Raw genomic sequence first — 20,275 nt, 5'->3', positions numbered from 1 at the left:
ATCCATTAATCCATGTACCCTTTTGATGTATTTAAAAGTTAAGTTGTTACCACAATACACTTCCCTTTAAATATTTCAGCATTCATATAATTACATTTTAGTTATTTATATAGTTATTTTATTTCTTTCAAACATATAATGCACAGGTCTTACATGCACATTAGATAAGTTTTGACATATTTATTGGTTTTGTTGTGAAATATGCTTATGACATATTTCTAGGTAGTGTTTGGAGACATATTTGCCTCTAGATAATATCTGGACTGTTGAGTGGATCAGTTTTTCAATATTTATCTTCTTTGTAAGAACAGGTGCTATGTCTTTATTGCTCTGTATAACATCAGTGCCTAGAATAATACCTGGAACAAAATCATGCTCAAAACTGTATTTTCCTTCAACTTTAAAAAAAAAAAAATTTGTCTTAGTTGAACTGAATTAGGTTTGTAATTTTTAGGTTCCATACAGTGGTAAATAAAGTAAAAAGAATGTTTGCATAAGAAGTATGTTATATGGATGCTTCCATGCACATTTTACAAAAAAAAATGCAAGTATTTAAATTCCATATATGAATCTTTGAAGAGGGGCATAAATTTGTTAGACATTTTTTCAATCTATTGATGAGAATATGGGTATGTGTTTGAAGTATCTATTTTTGCATATGTGAGCATAGGAGTATATTTGAAACATATATGTTTGTATCAAGTATGTGTATGAGTCCTTATTTAACTGCATCTTTATTTCTAAAATCATGTCTATAAACTACATTAGTCTCTATCATCAATGTAAGAATATACAGATTATAGTGTGTGTTTGATGTGTCAAGATACTTGATTTGTGACTAGACTTGAGTAGTTGTATGAGTATATTTGTGTTTATTTCTTTGCGTGGATCTAAAAGAGTCAATGTGAATGTTAGCAAATAAATAGTTGTATGTATCTGGGTGTGTCAGAATACCTATGAATAGGTATGTTTGTGTTTGCATTCCCTCATCAAAGAAGGATTAATATAGTAATGGATACCGATGATTACATCAGGGATTAATGAAGCCAAGAAAAGGGTCTCATGGGATCTGTTCTTCTACGGGCCAGCACTCATTGATCCTACCCTCCCCATTGTTTCCATTCTCCCTCCTTCAAGCACAAACAAACAAGCCTAGGGAGTCTGGGGTATTCATAAATTCATGAGCCTGAGGCGAGTGAGCTGATATCACTCTGCCAGCCGAACCTGTGAACCAAGCATCCACCTGCAGGGAAAAGAAATTTCTGCCACCCAGTGAGTGCCCCACCCTCAGATTGCTCACCTGCGGCTCCTATCTAGAATTTATCCCAAACTTTAACATTCTTATTGCTACCCCAGGCAGACTCTGACCCTCATATTTCCCATCCAAACATGAGATAAATCTGTTCCCTTCTGAAGCTCATGATCACAGACCCTGATGCCAGGTCCTCATCTGAATCAAAATCCTAATACCAAATCACATAACCTTAGATTAAGGGGCTGATTCAGCAGATCTAGAGTTTGTCTTGAGGGTATTTCATACTTTTTCTCCTTCAATTTGAATTATTGTTTCCTATACCTAAGTCCTGGGTGTGCAACTGGAGGAAAAAAATCACAGAACCAAAAGAACTGAAGTCATTCAACAACGTGATCTTTATCCTGGCTCGATTTGCAGTATTGAGTATGTCATGGGAATATAATTGGTGGGATATTACTATGGGTCTGTTAATACTGATGTATTTTTGGTTCTCTCTGTGTGTGTGTTCAGGTTGGTATAAACATGAGAGGGTATCTTAAACATAGTGCATGATACAGTGTATAACTATGACTCTTCTTAAATTCTGTGATTGTGTTAGTGTTATGTGTGACCAAGGGGCTGTGCAACAGTTTCTGTCTGTGTGATGTGAGATAGTACCTATGAATATTTGAGTGTGTAAGTTTGTGTAGAAGTGTGAAATGTGTGTTTGCTGGTACCTTTGTGTAATTGTGTGTGTGTGTGCACATTCATCATGCATATGCTGTACAAAAGAAGTGCATTGCTTGTGTCTGTCTCCATATTCTTGGCATTTCTTCCTAGATTAGTCATATTTAGGAATCTTTAATGAACACATCCATGGTCAAAACAAAGAAAAAGTGGTTGTTTGGTGGTGGTGGAGTGTTAACTTTTGTTAACAGTCCAAATGGATGAGTATTGAGAGTTTTTATAATTATATTTAGCAACAAAGGGGCAATGGTGACCACAGAGAAATGTTTCACTTGGGAAAATGGAGCATAGAAGCCACAATATAGTACATTGAGCAGTGATAGAAGGTAAGGTCAAGAAGGTTGAATCCCTGACTTTGAGGATCTCAGAACAGAAGTAGAGAAACAGAAACATAAACAAGCTCCCCTTCCTTGGCATCTGGAGAGACAGTTTTTCAAGAAGCTTGGCTAAGAACTGGGGAAGGGTAGTAGAGTGGCAGCTAGAGATGGAAAGTTATATTTTTATGATGGGATAGTCTTGCACATGTTTATTGGCTGAAGGGAAAAAGATAGAAAAGGAGAAGCTTAAGATGCAATACAATGGACTAGTGGAAAAGGTCTCTGAAGGACAGGGCAAGAAATGGAATCCTGAAGATGGAGGGCCTGGCCTTGGAGAAGGAGAGAGACCTCTTTCTCAGAAATTAAGGGATAAGAATGGCTAATGATGTGAATAAGTTGAAAAGTTAGGTAATGATAAGTAATCAGTCCTTTTTTCCCCAATAAAACACTTGCTTCTTTGGTTTTATCCAGCTGGACACTCAGTTTGATTATAGGGTTTATCAAAGTTGGGGTTTACTGTGTGAATGTGAAAGAGAGGCAAAGAGCAGATGAAGATACCAGCTCTAGTGGGAGAGGAGATCAGAAAAAAAAATAAGGGAGGAAGAGCTAAAAGACGAATAGACCAGAAGAAAAATGGTAGAATTATTGAGACTCCGAGAGCAAGTGCATGGGCACAAGAAGGTAAGAGGGCTGGACGGTAGAAGGCTGGGGTCAGAATGTAAAATAAATAAACAAATAAATTGAAATTTAAGATTTCAGAGGTGGAACAGCTTTTGGTGATGACACGTCCAGAGGCAGTCTGATCAGGAAGGATTGGGAGGCTGAGGTGAAGTCTGAGTAAGGTTTATTGAAGTTGTAATTTTATCATATTCCCATCTACCGGAGGGTTCCAAAAAGTTTGAACTGTGCTTCTTGTTTCCTATCTTAACTTCTCTTTTCCCCAAAACTCCCTAAATGTGGCTTTTCGGGTGAGATGGGGAAATGAAGGGATACTACAGTTTAAGGCGAGACTTAGGGGACTCTGTTCATGTTGTCTCCTACCCTGTTGTCTTCCCATGACCTCACACCTGCAGGAGTTTCTGCTGTGGCCTATACAGGATACTGGGCACTGGTGATACAGAAATGAGTAGAATCAAGTTGCTATCCTCAAAGAGTTCATAGTCTAATGAGGGAAGCAGGAACAAAGACAAATACTTTCAATCTCTGACGTTTTGTGTTGGAGACAGGATGTCTGAAAGAAAGTGAAGAACTCCCCCAACACGCCCTCTTGCGTTCATCCCCCATCTGTATTCTTCCACCTGCCTGTGATGTTGGGTCTCAATGGCACTCAGTTCCAGCCAGACACACTCCAGCTGACAGGCATTCCTGGGATGCAGATGGGCCAAGCGTGGGTTGCCCTGGTTTTCTGCATCCTCTATCTGATCTCCATCGTAGGCAACCTCAGCATCCTCACTCTGGTGGTTCGGGAGACTGCTCTGCACCAGCCCATGTACTACTTCCTCTCTATGCTCTCTCTCAATGATCTGGGAGTGTCCTTCTCAACACTCCCCACTGTGCTTGCTACCTTCTGCTTCAACTACCGCCACGTTGGCTTCAATGCCTGCTTGGTTCAGATGTTCTTCATCCACACTTTCTCTTTTATGGAATCAGGCATACTCCTGGCCATGAGCTTTGATCGTTTTGTGGCTATTTGTGACCCACTACACTATGCCACTGTGCTCACCAACAGCCGCATCTTGGCTATAGGCCTGGGCATCCTTGCCAAGAGTTTCGCCACTCTCTTCCCTTTCCCCTTTCTGGTGAAACGACTGCCCTTCTGCAAGGGCAATGTTTTGCATCACTCCTACTGCCTCCATCCAGATCTTATGAAAGTGGCATGTGGAGACATCCGTATTAACAATATCTATGGGCTCTTTGTAGTTACTTTCACCTATGGCATAGATTCAACGTTCATCCTGCTGTCCTATGCGTTGATCCTGAGAACTGTGCTGGCCATTGCATCGCGGGATCAGCGACTCAAGGCACTTAACACCTGCATATCACACATCTGTGCAGTGCTGGCTTTTTATGTGCCCATAATTGCTGTCTCCATGATTCACCGCTTCTGGAAAAGTACCCCACCTGTTGTTCATGTCATGATGTCCAATGTCTACCTATTTGTACCCCCCATGCTCAACCCCATCATCTACAGTGTGAAGACAAAGGAGATACGCAGAGGGATGCTCAAAGTCTTCTATAAATCCCAGAGCTGAGGCAGGCTGCAGACCCTGAGAGAACTCCTTCTGAGAAAGGACTGGGACCTCTTTGCCAGGATCTTGATAGCTGTGCATATGGAATCAATAAAAGAACATCTGACTCAATAAAATGACATAAATGTGTACTGAACATTTACTATCTGAAAAACCTTGTAGCAGTTGCTGACAATATTATACTGGTGAGAAAGACATATTGTTAAGTAAGACATAGACATATCAAAGGAAAAACATAAAAAAGAGTAAAGATGCCCTGAAAAATGTTTGACATATATGGAAATGATGGAAATTCTACAGAGCACATAGGCTTGAATACAAGTCTACTACCACCCAGAATAAGGGAAATGATAAATATTGGAGACGAACAAAAGTCTGTGGAAGCTTGGTACTTCATATGACAGAGAGGGTCCGTTTAGTTTGTGAAGATGAGGATAAGGGTTTTTGTGTGTTTGTGGAGTAGGTTGTGAAGAATAAGAGGGGTTAAGTACTTGGTACAGGCTGGCAGGAAGAAAATAAGGTAGTGATCTTGGCATAAGTAACTGCCTGAGAAGAAATATTTAGGCAAGAAAGTTTAGAACCTTCCTATTCCAAGTATGGTGCAATGAACAATAGCATTGGTATATCTGGCAGCTTGTTAGAGAAACAGAATCTCAGACCCAACACAAGACCTACTGAATTCAAACTGCACTGAGTAAGACCTTTCGGTGATTAAAACTTGAGAAGCATAGTGCTTCTCTTTTCTAACACTGCTCAGGTAATGCTGATCTGATGTGTAACAAAAATAACAAGACTCATGAGTAATAAGACGCTGGAAAAGTGGTTCTCAAAGTGTGATTCCCAGACCAGCATCATCAGCATCCTTTGGGAAATTGTGAGGCACACAAATTCTTAGCCCCTTCCTCAGATATCTAGAACTAGAAATTCTAGGGTGTGAAGTCCAGCAATCTGTGTTTTAAAAAGACCTCCAAGTAATTATGATATATGTTAAAAAGTTATGAACCTTTAACCTAGAATATTGGTTTAGAATATTTAGAAGAATTGCAAACAGCTTTGTTTAGACAGATGGGCAGTTTCACACTGAAAAGCTTTGGAAACACGATCTTGAGAGATTGCCTAAATCAGATCGTGGGTGGTTTTTAAAGCTTGGGGAAACTGATAGCTAGGTGTATAGTGTTGGTGGTAAAGGGAAATTCAGACTTATAATCTATTAACTTCATGTGGTGGTACAGCTGTTGCACAGAAATAGCTAACACAGAAGATTTGGTGAACAATCTCCAGCCACTCCATAGTCACTCTACAATAATGGGAAGCAGAAAGGTTTTCTCCAACTGCCTCTTTGAGATACTTCAAAGTTCCATAAGGGGAAGGAAATTTTTCTCTATGTCTATCTTCTGTTTGCTTCTCTTGATACATCCCATGACTTGATAGAAAAGGGAGGGAGCTCTCCTGCCATTATTTCCCTCAATGCACATTTTTTTGTTGTTATGGTTTTAGGATTTATTTTCTTTTTCTTTCTTTTTATTTTTTTTGTTAGCTTCAGGTGTACAAAACAATGTAATAGTTAGACATTTACACCCCTTACAAAGTGATAATTCCCCTCCCCCAATCTACTATCCCTCTGACATCATATATAGCTGTTACAATTCCATTGACTCTATTCCCTATGCTGTACTCCACATCCTGTGACCATATATATATGTATATATAGATACATATATAATGTGTGTATATATATACATACACACACACACATATATATATATATATATATATATATATATATGTATGTATATTTAGTTATAGTTGACATTCAATATTATTTAGCTTCAATTTCAGGTGTGCAGTACAGTGGTCAGGCATTTACACAGTTCATGAAGTGGTCTCCCTAATAGGACAAGTGCCCATCTGACACCCTACAAAATCCCCCAATACACTTTTACTCTACCTGAAACTGAAATAAAGAAGAGGTAAAATGAAATAGTTAATGGGAAGACTAGGTACTTGGGAAAATAATTTATTTGGGGGAACTGAAATCAGGGCCTTATTCTGAGGATAATGATCAAATATGGTACAATCACATTAAAACATATCACTTCCTTCTTTTCATTTGCATCTCTATGCCCTGTAGATGGTACTATCCTCTTTACAAATCAGGTTCCTAGTTGAAGATATGCTAATCTCCTAAAATCATAAAGCTGGCAGAAGGCAAAGTTAGGACTCAAACTTATGTCTGTGTGACTTTGAACCCCATGGTTTTTCAGTACCCGGGGCTGTCTCTCCTAGAGGAGACCTCAATCCTGTGGAATTTGGTGGAGGGTTGAGTAGGAATTTAGTAAGAAACAGTAGTGATAAGTGGATGAAGGCAGTCATGGTTATATCCTCTATTGGTTAAATTCTGGGGCTGGCTCTAGGCTCGAGGCTCTGGTCTCTGGGCTCTGAGTCTTGGAATTTGCCCATTATGCTCTAAGCTTGGGTTCTTCCTGGGGTATGGATTTTAGCTCAGAATTCAGGGAACTAGACTGAGTTCTGTGCTCAGAGTTACAGTTTTGGGACTGGCTAATTGAGGTTGGGGAGAGGGTGGATATTGCTATGGAGATTGCAGGAATTTTTCTCCACCCTCCTCTACATCACAAGGAAGGAACTGGAATTTCATTTTCTCTGTGGAGAGAGGGCAGTATGCCTAGGGAACATGCTTTTTTTTTTCCTTTCTGCTCCCAGGGTGAGATTTAATCCCCTTATTTTTTTCCCATCACGAGCACAGCATCATACTCAGGCAAAACAGGACTCCAGAGGCCATGGCCTCTGGGAACTCTCATTCAGAGACATAAAGTTGGCCTCCTCTCTTGGCTAGTGCCTGCCTGAGGCTCATTTTGGAGCCTTTGTGAGCTCTTGCATTCTGTATTTCAATCCAATTGTCACTTCACAAAGCTCTGTCACGTGAGTTTGAATCTGTTTGTGTCTTCTAGGTACGTGCACAAGAAATGTGTTTCTGTTTGCAATTTTGTTTGTGCCTCTGTGTGGTTTTTTCTGTTTATGCCTCTGTGTGATTCTTTCAAAGACATGAGTTTTTTCTCTCTCATGTTTCTATATCTTTGAGTGGGTCTCTGTCGATGTATACATATGTGGTTTTTTTGTATTAGGCACAATTTGTTTGGCCTACAATGGAGAGGTTTAAGACTGAACAGAACAGTCCTTCAATTTTATTTTCATTTAGGTTTTCTGCAAAAAGGGTACTATTCATTCAAATTCTCTTGTAGTCTCCCAAACACTTTCAGATAGTGCTGCCAGAAACTGCTTTAGCAGTGAAATACACACGATGATCACATAACAGAGACTGAGAGTTGGCCTCTGTTTTGACTCACACAGATCCACAGCCATGGTGTTTCTCAGTGTCACAACATGGGAGATACCTTGCCAGTCTGGAAAGCAGACCTGAGGACAAAAGGAAAGTTGAAAGTGCCTTTAATCCCAATTAGGGAGATATTAGAATTCTTCCTCCAACATTTCCATCAAGGGTTATTCAGCCTTTGCTTGAACATCTCTACATACCAGAAACATTATTTCATTGTGCAGTTTTGACTTTTAGAAAAAGTTGCCTTACCTGAGCCCCAGATTATCTCCCTTTGATTTCCACATCTTACTTACTGCTTCTTATACCCATCTCATCCCATCATCTCTTCTACAGTCTCCTCTTCTCAAAACAAAGCATCATTGATTCTTCAAGTGCTCTTCAAGTGACTTGATCACCTTTGCCTTTGAGTGTGTCCCATTGGTTTAACTCCGATCTAGAGTAGGGAACCCAGAACTGAATGTCCTTCCATTATGGCCCTGAGCAGTATATTCGTGTTTTTATTAACTCCTGATCTTTTGACCATGTCTTTGTGTTAGAATCATGAAGTGCTGGGGAGGTAATGATGAACTCGGCACAATCTAGCTCTAAAAGACCCAAAACTATAACAGGGAGATCAGGGGTATAAATGTAATTCTAATAAAACAAGACAAGTCTCTATAAAATTATATTATAAAGTTATAGATGAGAAAGTTATTAATTCTGTTTAAATCATGATAGGAAAAGCTGCAGATAAAGTGAAAATTTTGAGTATGAATAATAGTAAGAGTTAAAAAGAAAACTAACAAGGAAGAGAAAGACAATGCAAGCAGGAAAAAAATAAAGAAACAGAATTGTAAATGTACATTTTAGAACATATTATCCTCTGAATAAAACAACTTCTATTAACAAAGCCTAAAACCCATTAATTTTTTGAAAGCTGTATATCACACTGTTGAGTCATATTACACTTGACACCCTGATGGGAGGATTTGTGGTGAGGAAACTAAAAATCAGACGCTTTGAGTAGCTAAAGGAATAGGATAGATCATCTGAAGAAGCAAAGATTACAAGATATAATGATTAAAATTTTCAGATACTATCTACCTATTCAATTATTTATTTAACCAATAAAATATTTATTAAGCATCTGCTATGTGCTTAACTTTGTGCTAGGATTAGGTGTCTAGTGATAAAAAAAAGAATAAAATAAAATACTATACTTACTTTGATGGAATTTACAATCTATAAGGGAATACAGGTATTAAAAAAACCATTACACAAATAAATACATGTTTACAAATTAAGATGTGTTTTACAAGAAAATAACAGGTACCATGAAGAACAATGTTTAGGTGAAACCTAAAAAAGATGATCACGTCTCTGTGTCTGCAGCACTATGTATAATGTGGAGTAAGTAGGTTTCAGCCTGATGTAAGAAAGGACTTTATAAGGTAGTTTGATCTAATCAGGATGGTCGCCTTATGTGCAATGAGCACCCCATCATTGGGAGTGTTCAAGCTGAGTGTGGGTGACAGTTTGATAAGGATGCTGTAGAGGGGTTCTCTCAGTGGATACAAGATTGGACTCTGGTCTCAGGTCCTAGAGGGCCTGTCAAATTGACAACTGAATCAGTGTACTTCTGAGAGGGGACCACTTTAGAAGGACACTTAGTCCTATTCTCTTTCACCTGAACCTCGGTTGGCATATGAGGCAGGAAAAAAAAAATTGGTCTATCTGCCTTTTTGTCCTTTTCTCTGCCTGTGAAAGCAAAGACGACTAACTTCTCCAGCATCTACCTATTCTTCCTACTTAGGTGACTTTAGCTTCAGAAGGCTGGCTTCTGGGTTTCATAGGAAAGACTATGGGACTTATAGTTGGAAGAATTAGATCCTAGTCCCAACATAGCCACTTACTGGTTTAAGGCAAATCACTTAACACTGTTGTTGTGGGACTAAAATGAGGCACCTTTGTAGTGAGGAAATTGCCTCTCTGGTTAGCAATTTTGCCACCCAAAGAGTGAGTTTGTTTCCTGTAGCTATGCTCTCCTACCCTTCCCATTCCCCATCTTACATGTTCCTCCTCCATGACAGGAGTCACAGCTAGTGTTTCCAAGCTTGCGTGGTTACTTCCTGCTCAAGATGAGGTTTTACCAGTGGCAGGAAGTCTTAGGTGGTGCGGGTTAAGATTGCAAGAAGGTGAAATGATTAGACAAAGCCTCAAAATGCTCCTAACAGGCTCCCTTTGATGTACCTCCAAGGAATTGACATGAAACACTAGCCCTGAACCTAGACTACCTCTGTGGCCAACACCTTGGAGTATTATGAGCAAACCCCAGTTTATTAGAGGAGCTCCAGGATGCCAAGAAATCTAGCAGATGATGAAATATAAGGGAATGCTTAAGTTGTAAGTCAGGAGTGGGGTAGATAGACTATCTGAAATAAACAAACAGAAAGAATGACTTGGGGCGTGCTTGCAAGTTACTTTTTTGTCTAAAACACTGTCACTGTAAAGTGACTGAAATGTCAACAAACGGATCTGGAGTGGTTCTCACCTTCGGGTGCACCTTTGGAACTTCAAAACACATTGATAACTAGACACCATCTCCAGAGATTCTAATTTAATTGGTGTGGGGGTGTTACCTGGGCAGTGGGATTTTTAGGTTGGATGGTGGTTCCTGTATTTAGTCAAGGTTGAGAACCGCTGATCTATAAGGCAGAACCAAGGGGCATTAACGGATAAAAGGTACAAGCTAGTATATTGTACCTGTCAGGGAAGTTGTTAAATTTGAGGGAAGCACAGAAATAGAATGCATGGAATTGCCTCAGGGCTGGTGCATGAAGAGAATAAGAGAATGCAGGTTCTGAGGCCATCTTCATTATTATGTTGTAAATGTGTCCATGATCATAGCTCTTTGTATTCTCTTAGTTGTATATTCTCCTAACTGTCTATCCATTCCACGGGAGCATTCCAATCAGACTCTTGCTATGTGGACCATTTCACATCAACAGTGGGTAACTACAGGGTAAAGAATTGATAAAGAATCGGTGAATCAAACATCCAAGTCAATTGAGTGAACGAATGATTGTGACTTCACCTTCCTACTTCATTTTTAAAAAATTTACTTTGCAAATTTAATTTAGTATGTTTCATTACATAATACATTATGTCACATTATATTATATTGTCTGATATGATATGATAGGACATGACGTGACATTATATTACTATTTTCACCTTCTGGTTGGGGTTTAACTATTTCTCTCTAATATCTTAGCCACAAATGGAGTCTTTTATCTCTGTGTCTTTGATCGTTCCATGGATTCTAGATCAAATATGCTCTTCTGAAGCTACTACATCTTTACTTAATAGCCTTTCTGAACTCTGTTCTTAAACTCAGAAGTCACTTTATTTTAGTATAATTTTCACCTGGAATAGCTGTCCATATCCTTCATCACCCCTATTCATATTTCGCTCCTTTTCAGCTTTCTAAAACCACTCTCACTTTTATTCAAAATGTTTCTTTCCCTAGAATGGAGTGGGAACACATGAAGATTAGCATTTTCCCAGGGGTCCTTGTTTTCTCAGACCCACATTCGCAGAGCTACAACTCAATTCTTTCTTATGAACTCCATCTTAGATCAGACTGGGGTTCAATGCCCATAGTGAAATGGAAACATCACTACAAGAGGTGTTTATGGGTCTAAGCTATAACTTAGGCTTTGCAGAAATTGATTCTTAGGTTTTTTGGTACATTGCACACTCTTCCTCTCTTGATCTTATTATCTCCCTAAGAATAAAATAGCTTATATTTATTTAGTATTTGATATGCCATGCAATATCTTATTTGCCTTTACTACAACCATATGAGGTAGATATATTTTTATCCGTAGCTTACAAATGGACGCACTGAGACTTGAGAAGGTTATATTAGCTGATCAACATCACACTGAGAGTAAACTATATTGGGCTTCAAACTAAGGTCTACCAGAATCCATTTGTAGAGCTCTAAAACACTGAACATGTGATGTTAATTTTCTTATTTGTTTCTTATGTCCAAATAAGAGAATAGTGTTATTATTATCTCCACTTTGCAAATTAAAAAACAAATAGACTGGATTAGAGTATAAATAAGTTGTCCACATCACACATTTAGTAACTGGCTGAGTGGGGATTTTGATCCAGTTATGATCTATTCCTGTGTTTCTGCTCTTAACTTTTGAGGCTCTCATAAGATTAGGAAGTCTCAAATATCTTTATTACACGTAAAATTTTAGGACTTCTGCTGTCAGGGGAAGAGGAGGTGAGAGGAGGGTGTCTGTTACATTTTTAATTAGAATGACATAGGTGACTCCAACATCCTTCATTTCTTGTATCTCCCTCCTTCAGCCTTTGAGGTGAGATGCTAAGGAAGAGAATCCTATAGGTGGAGCATAACTTTGTTTTATTTTTCATATGGTAGGTGGAAACTGATCTTTGCTGTTGGTGATATGGGAGCCGAGAACAATGAAAGTCTTGACCTCTTATCTGTTTTCCTGACTGGAATCCCTGGATTGGAGGTCCAACATGGCTGGCTTTCCATCCCCTTCTTCACCATGTACATTGTTGCCATTGTGGGAAACAGCCTAATCATGGCAGCAGTGCAGGCAGACCCTGCCCTACATGAGCCTATGTACCTGTTTCTCTCTATGTTGGCTGTGACTGAGGTGGGTGTCTCTGTGTCTACACTGCCCACTGTCATGGGCATTCTTTGGTTTGATGTCCGCCAGATTGACTTTGATGGCTGCCTGGCCCAGATGTTCTTCATTCACACTTTCTCCTGCATGGAGTCTGGCGTCCTGTTGGCCATGAGTTATGACCGCTATGTAGCCATCTACAATCCACTGCGCTATATGGCCATCCTGTCACTGCCCCGTATCATGTGCATGGGTCTGGGCATTACACTGAAGAGTGTGATTCTCATGGCCCCACTTGCAATTCTTTTGAGGCAACTGCCCTATTGCCATACTAATGTCCTCTCCCACTCCTATTGCCTCCACTCTGACCTCATCCAGTTGCCGTGTGCTGATACTAAGCTCAATAGTGTCCTGGGCTTGGCCATTGTCCTGGCCACTTTTGGGCTAGACTCACTGCTCATCGTGGTCTCTTATATACTGATTCTTTACACAGTGCTGGGTATTGCTTCTGGGGAAGGAAGGTGGAAGGCCCTCAATACGTGTGTATCACACATCTGTGCAGTCCTTATATACTATGTGCCTATGATTGGCGTATCTGTGATGCATCGGGCTGCCAAACATGCCTCACCCCTGGTCCACACACTAATGTCTAGCATCTACCTCTTCGTGCCTCCTGTGCTCAACCCTGTCATCTACAGCGTTAAGACCAAGCCAATCCGACAGGGAATTGCCACCTTGTTTTCCTGCAAGAGAGAGTTGCTCTGAATTGCCCCAAGGGGGCAGGGCCTTTGAGTCAGTCCGTAAACTCTGATGGTGATTCTGCTGTGGACAAAGCTCTACACCTGGCGTTTTGAGGAGGAATAAGAACAAGGAATTCAAAGCATTGACACAGGCTTGAATTTGGATCATAAGAGTTATCCCTAGCCCTTCTCATCTCACATCAACATATACGTGTCTCTGTATGTGCACATGTACCTGTCATCTCTAACAGATATGATCGATTTGAGAGCTGAGATCACGAGTTTCCCCTTTTCCTCTGTCCTTCAAAACTCCTAGCAAAAAGCCTGGAAAATAGTAAGTTAACAGTAAAGGCTTGAAGCTTAATGATATTTGAATTGAAATAAAACAAATTTCTCTTTTGATGGGTTAGGCAGGGATTAAGATTCTTCCCCAATAAAAGATCGTTCTAAGAACATGCCTTTGAATAGGTGAGCATATTGTCTGGTTTGCCCTAGATAATCATGGTTTACACTTATTTTCCTCAGCATTATTAATAGCACTCTTTATCTCAAATTGTCCTTATTTAAACAATTAGTTATATGGTAAACTCTTCTAGGAAGTAACCTCCTTTCTGTTATGTAAAGAGCCAGAATATCCCCATGCCCCACCATCCAATGGTCTCTACCCCACAACTTATGTACCAGGAGATTATGAGGGTGAGGAACAGGTGATTAAGTGACCTTAACTTAGGCACAAAATAAAATATGTACAACCTCACAATGCCCTGCTTTCAGATCCTAAGAATCTTAGCAAAAGCACCAGATTGTGCTTTAGTAGATTCTGAGGTCCTAGTTTTAGAGCCAAATAGATCTGGTGTCACTGAGCCTTGATATTCCTGTTCCCTCTTTTTCCTGTCCCTTCAAACTTCAATAATATCATCATGCCCTGTGGCGGGTATGTTTTTATCTGTTCCTTTACTCCTCTCCTCCTCTACCTCTGTCATCATAGGTCTAGTTGACATGCTTGCTTCTGCCTGTGGCTATCTATGGTTTCCTGGAGATCTTTGGTCAAATGGAAAGACCGTCCTCACACCTGTTAGACAACACAGGTCTGTATAGAGTGAATTGATAGGACTGTGCTGGTTGGTCAGTGACTGGACTCAGGTTTTCAGCCTCTCTGACTTCAGGCTCTCTAACTCCAATGACAATGAAAATGTCATCCTCACCACACACTATTCATCCAGCTCATCAGGGTCACCTATACATAGTGGCCTTTTTGAACTACTGTGTTTAGTACAGTATTTAACAGATTTTTATGTTCTCTAAAATAATTAATAAGAAAAAAAAACCCCAACATGTACCTTTTCATGCATTTTCATGTTGACATTTAAAATTTTTACCATAAATTTACATAGTGGTTGAGCATGGGTATATGGTAAATATAGTCAGTTTAAAATAAATTGTTATACTGTATCTTTACATATACAATGATTTCTAAATATATTATGCTTATACCATGAATTCTAAAGTATACAAACACATTCTTTAATAGTCACATATTTTATGAGTCCCTTTTTTCCTTTAACTCAAATTTGTATTTTCTCTCCACCAAAGAGTTTTGACCATGTCATGTATTTTTATGTTTGAAACTATTTTAATGATCACTATACCATAATGATTTGCAACAAAAATATGTTTAAATTTGATGTGTAAAAGTTGGTGGCACATTAACATTGTTTAAAAAATGTATTCTGTATTGAGTTACTGTCTCAACACTTAGTACATAATTGATCAAAACAATATAAACATACTATAAATTTTGATATGTTAAAAGTAAATTTTAGTTGGAACTCTATCTCTTAATGGGATTCTTGGGCTTTTTTCTTGGACTGAAAATGAATATTATTTATTAAATGAAATAAAAATAGTTCAGCAACAATTCTATTTTTATTCACTTTTTTCCCTTTCTATAAATATTAATACTGATAAATTTAACAACATAAGTAGGAGAATATCATTGGAATAATTTCATCACTGCCCAGTGCCATTTAAAATATTTTTGGAATTAAATGACAAAAAACATATGGCGATTTCTTAAATATTATTTTAGTGACTTAATAAATGATAATTCTATTTGATCCTTCTTTACTTTTGAGCTTGATGCCAATTGTTTTACACTAAAGTATGTTACCCAGGCATAGATATCCTTCACTTTACAAAAATCTATACCAATATTACCAGTAATCCCTTTGGTATCTCAGAAATTTTTACACATTGTGGTATATCGTGGAAATATTCCAGATGGCTTTAAGAGATGCTTATTCTTCTAATATTTCTTTTTTAAAGTTAAATTTTTTTGGTAAAATGTATGAATAAGGTTGTGTAAAGGAAGACAAATGGTATAACAGAGACCTAGTGAAACCAGGTACGTTTTTGGAAAGCAATTTAAGCAAAGAAATTTGATGGATATTTAATATCTAAAAAATCCATTCCCTAATGACAAACTATTTGTGCTCAGGCACTTCCAGGAATGTCTTTTCATTACTCCAGGGTAACATGTAATTAGTTTGAAGATCACTAGATTAGATGCCCATCAGTCACAACTTCTATAAAGTCAAAATATAAGGGGGCAGGGTGTTGTAGAAGAGGGTAAATGGGGTGAAATATATGGAGATGGAAGGAGAACTGACTCTGGGTGGTGAACACACAATGTGAGATATAGATCATGTATTATAGAATTGTACACCTGAAATCTATGTAACTTTACTAACAATTGTCATCCCAATAAACTATAATTTAAAAAAAAGTCAAAGTGACTGTTCTGGAAAAATCCTGGTCAAATCTCATTGTCAAATATCAGGGGAAATGATTTCTTTTGGAGTAGTACCTAAAGACTTATGAATAAATATGTGTGTCTTTCACTAAAGAGTGGATAATTACTTCCTTTATTTATTCAAGTAATGTTTTTGAGCACCTATTACCCTATTACATGTAAAGGGTAGATTTATAATAATAACTTTAAATGCAACATGGAGAATAAACCTAAAAACTTAATAATGGATGCTGTAATAGTTTCTTGGTGTTGGTCTAATATTCCCTTTTAGGTTTTAAATGTCATCAGCAGATGGATGTATCATGTAAGCCACAAGTCAAAAGCATGAACACGCATAAATAGACTTTGAACAAGTGATCAAATCTCATTTTTAGTAGGATTACTTTCTTTCTTCTTTAAATTAAAGTTTATTGGGGTGACAATTGTTAGTAAAGTTACATAGATTTCAGGTATACAATTCTATATTACATCATCTGTAAATCACATTGTGTGTTCACCACCCAGAGTCAGTTCTCCTTCCATCACCACATATTTGATCCCCTTTACCCTCAACTACCACCCCACACCCCGCTTACCCGCTGGTAACCACTAAACTATTGTCTGTGTCTATGAGATTTTGTTTCTCATTTGTTTGTCTTGTTCTTTTGTTGTTTTTGGTTTATATACCCCACATTAGTGAAATCATATGGTTCTCTACTTTTTCTGTCTGATGTATTTCGCTTAGCATTATAATCTCAAGATCCATCCATGTTGTCACAAATGGTCCTATTTCATCTTTTCTTACTGTTGAATAGTATTCCATTGTGTATATATACCACAACTTCTTTATCTATTCATCTATCGAAGGACATTTTGGTTGTTTCCATGTCTTGGCCACCGTAAATAAAGCTGCATACCCAGGAGAGGGATTGCTGGGTCATATGGTAATTCTATTTTTAGTTTTTTGAGGCACCTCCATACTTCCTTTCATAGCAGCGGCACCAATCTGCATTCCCACCCACAGTGTATAAGGGTTCCTTTTTCTCCACAGCCTCTCCAAGGAGCACTTGTTACTATTTGTCTTGTTGATGATAGTCATTCTAAGTGGGGTGAGGTGATATCTCATTGTGTTTTTTATTTGCATTCCTCTGATGATTAGTGATGTTGAGCATTTTTTCATATGTCTATTTGCCATTTGTATGTTCTCTTTGGAGAAATGTCTCTTCAGGTCCTCTGCCCATTTTTCAATTGGGTTGTTTGTATTTTTGTTGTTGAGTTGTATGAGTTCCTTGTATATTTTGGATGTTAGCCCCTTATCGGAGGCACTCTTTGCAAAAATCTTCTCTCATTCCATTGGTTGCCTCTTTCACAATCACTTCTTTTATAATAGAAATCATCATTTCAGTGTCCAGATCACACTTAATGGATTTATTTCACAGTTGTTCAGGTATCTAAACTTAGAAAAATAAAAAATGGTATTTGCATGATTATAAAAAAATTATGTTAGAACATTATCTAGTAAATCATTTTGGCTATCTTCTGACTCCCTCAACGACTGTGACTTTGAGTAACAATTTCAAATGGCAAAAGCACAGATGTTTGCAGACTTGCAAGGTTAAGGGTAAAACTACGCTGTCTAATATGATAGCCACTAGCTACACATGGCTATTGAGCCCTTGAAATGTGGCTAGTTTGAATTGACATGTGTTGTAATGACATGTGACCAGATTTTGAAGAGGTAATATAAAAAATAGAATGCAGAATATCTTATTACTTTTTAAACATAGGTTACATGTTAAAATGGTAACACTTTATATATGTTGGATTAAACAACATATACTTTAACAATTATTTTTACCTATTTCTTTTTACTTTTTTAATGTTGCTACTAGAAAATTGTAACTAACATATGTGTTTATTATATATCTATTGGATAGCACTAGGTTAGAAGTTAAAATGTGGAAACTAATAAAAAGTTATTGTGAAATAGAGTAATGAATTTAAATTGTCTCTTGGTATTTCTTTGTTTAATGAATTCCATTGGTCTAAGGCCATGAAATTTCTTTTTCTTTTAAATTAAAGTTTATTGGGGTGACAATTGTTAATAAAGTTACATAGATTTCAGGTGTACAATTCTGTATTACATCATCTATAAATCCCATTGTGTGTTTACCACCCAGAGTCAGTTCTCCTTCCATCACCATATATTTGATCCCCTTTACCCTCATCTACCACCCCCACCCCTTACCCTCTGGTAACCACTAAACTATTGTCTGTGTCTATGAGTTTTTGTTTCTCATTTGTTTGTCTTGTTCTTTTGTTGTTTTGGTTTATATACCACATATCAGTGAAATCATATGGTTCTCTACTTTTTCTGTCTGACTTATTTCGCTTAGCATTATAAGGGCCATGAAATTTCTAAAATGAAGCGCAGAAAAAATAACTTCCTAGTTTAGAGAACTTGAAATATATATATATGAAATAGACTCAAGCTATGATATTATAATGACTAGTCCCTAACTTCCAAGACAAAAGGTATAGAAATACAATCAAGTTAGAAATCCACATTCATAAAAAATTCACAAAATATATTCATATTAAGACATAAACAGCACATAAAATGTTTCGATATTTTGTAAATAAATGCAGAAGGATTGTACAAGTATTCAAATTTACTTAGTATTCCTCATAAGGGTAAATTGTTAGACAAATTAGACTAGCTTTTTATTTTTATAAAAAAATGTTTACCCTTATTATTATTATTCCAGCATGGAATACAATGCCAGAATAACATTTTAATACACGGAGATCTTGAGTTAATTTTCTCATTGAAAATCTAATAATTTTTAGCTTCAAAATTTCTTATACTGATTTTATTTGTCAAATAAATTAAATTGGTTTAAAACATATTTAAGTGTATGTGAATGCATTTGATTGTTGCTACTGTGTTGTCATTGCTTCTAGTCCTCTCAGCTGACAGAACAAGGAAATATGTGTCTGTGTATTAATCTGTGTATATATAACTATCTATAAATATTTCTGTATGTAACCATCTGCATTTGCATTAAACTAAACATGATTTTAAATTGATGTCTCCAACTACAGTCAATGAATCGTTTAAATCTTCTACCTTGCTTTTCTGTAATCTCCCAATCTAACACTGAGGAACCTGGTTCCTACCATCTGCCATTCATTTACTTAATTGTTCAATTCTGGTACACAATTACAGTGTTTGTAGAACTGTTAACCCAAACCCCCATGAGAAATTATTTTATCAACTAGAGTACAGCACTTATTATACTTCCTTTGCTTTTGGTCTTACAGATTCCACCCATTTCCACACTTGATTTTAGCCAAAAGGCCGAGAAACAATCCACCCATTTCCAAAGTTACTTATGTCAGTAATGTTTTCCCCTATCTCTTTCAATGTGGTTGTTTCATATATTTGTAGTAGAATTACATTATTTTGTCACATTCTGCATCTGATCCTGGGATTCCCTGATGTCCTAAATGATTTTATAAAATTTACATACATTAAAGTTCACCGTGTGCTGTTGTAAGGTTCTGGCAAATGAGTAGCATCATGTGTACACTATTACAGTATTACAGATTGATTTCAACACCCTAAAAATTATCTGTGCTTCACCAATTCAACACTCTACTGCCCCAAATCATTTGTTACCACAGCTAGGTTTACTCTCTCTATAGCTTTGCCTTTCCCAGAATTTCATAAGAATGTAATCATACATTTTTTAGACTTTTAATATTTGCTTCTTTCTTTTTGCACTTAGCAATTTGCATTTAAGATTCATCCATATTTTTATGCATCTTGACAGCTCATTCCTTTTTAATTTCTGAATAGTATTCCACTAAATGGATGTACCACAATTTGTTTATCCACTTATCAACTGAAGGATATCTTGCTTCAAGTTTTCTGTCTTTTTTTCTTTCCATGTTCATTATCTACAAAAAGGTTCTTAGATGCCTGGATGGAGTTGGGTTCCTTCTATAGCAATAGCCTTGACTATCTTCCACTTGAGCTAGTGTAATACATTTAGTATCTCTAAAAAAATTGATATTCAATCATATGTCCTGCTTTATATCTCATTCAAAATAATTTTAAAAGGTCAGTATCTCTGCTTATCCCTGTGGATACACTGATAGACATGGTTCCAGTTTCTAATTTTGAA

At 37.4% G+C, this 20,275-nt stretch overlaps 2 protein-coding genes across 2 annotated transcripts; both read left to right on the top strand.

Moving 5' to 3' along the window:
• The first annotated feature begins 3,605 nt into the window (after positions 1 to 3,605).
• Positions 3,606 to 4,550, top strand: LOC109436952 (olfactory receptor 51I1). Its single transcript, XM_019715833.2, has one exon. It carries the CDS (start codon positions 3,606 to 3,608, stop codon positions 4,548 to 4,550), a length of 945 nt encoding a protein of 314 aa, XP_019571392.1.
• Positions 4,551 to 12,368: 7,818 nt separating this feature from the next.
• LOC109436962 (olfactory receptor 51I2) lies at positions 12,369 to 13,319 on the top strand. The gene has a single exon (XM_019715843.2). It carries the CDS (start codon positions 12,369 to 12,371, stop codon positions 13,317 to 13,319), a length of 951 nt encoding a protein of 316 aa, XP_019571402.2.
• The last annotated feature ends 6,956 nt before the right edge of the window (positions 13,320 to 20,275 follow it).

Source organism: Rhinolophus sinicus, linkage group LG06 (genome assembly GCF_036562045.2).
Source record: "Rhinolophus sinicus isolate RSC01 linkage group LG06, ASM3656204v1, whole genome shotgun sequence".
NCBI lineage: Eukaryota > Metazoa > Chordata > Mammalia > Chiroptera > Rhinolophidae > Rhinolophus > Rhinolophus sinicus.
The sequence above is the reverse complement of the archived record's forward strand: the minus strand, read 5'-3'. Positions and strand labels throughout refer to the sequence as shown.

Coding starts and splice junctions, on each gene's coding strand:
- LOC109436952 (XM_019715833.2), top strand. CDS start 3,606: ATGTTGGGTCTCAATGGCACTCAGTTCCAGCCAGACACACTCCAGCTG.
- LOC109436962 (XM_019715843.2), top strand. CDS start 12,369: ATGGGAGCCGAGAACAATGAAAGTCTTGACCTCTTATCTGTTTTCCTG.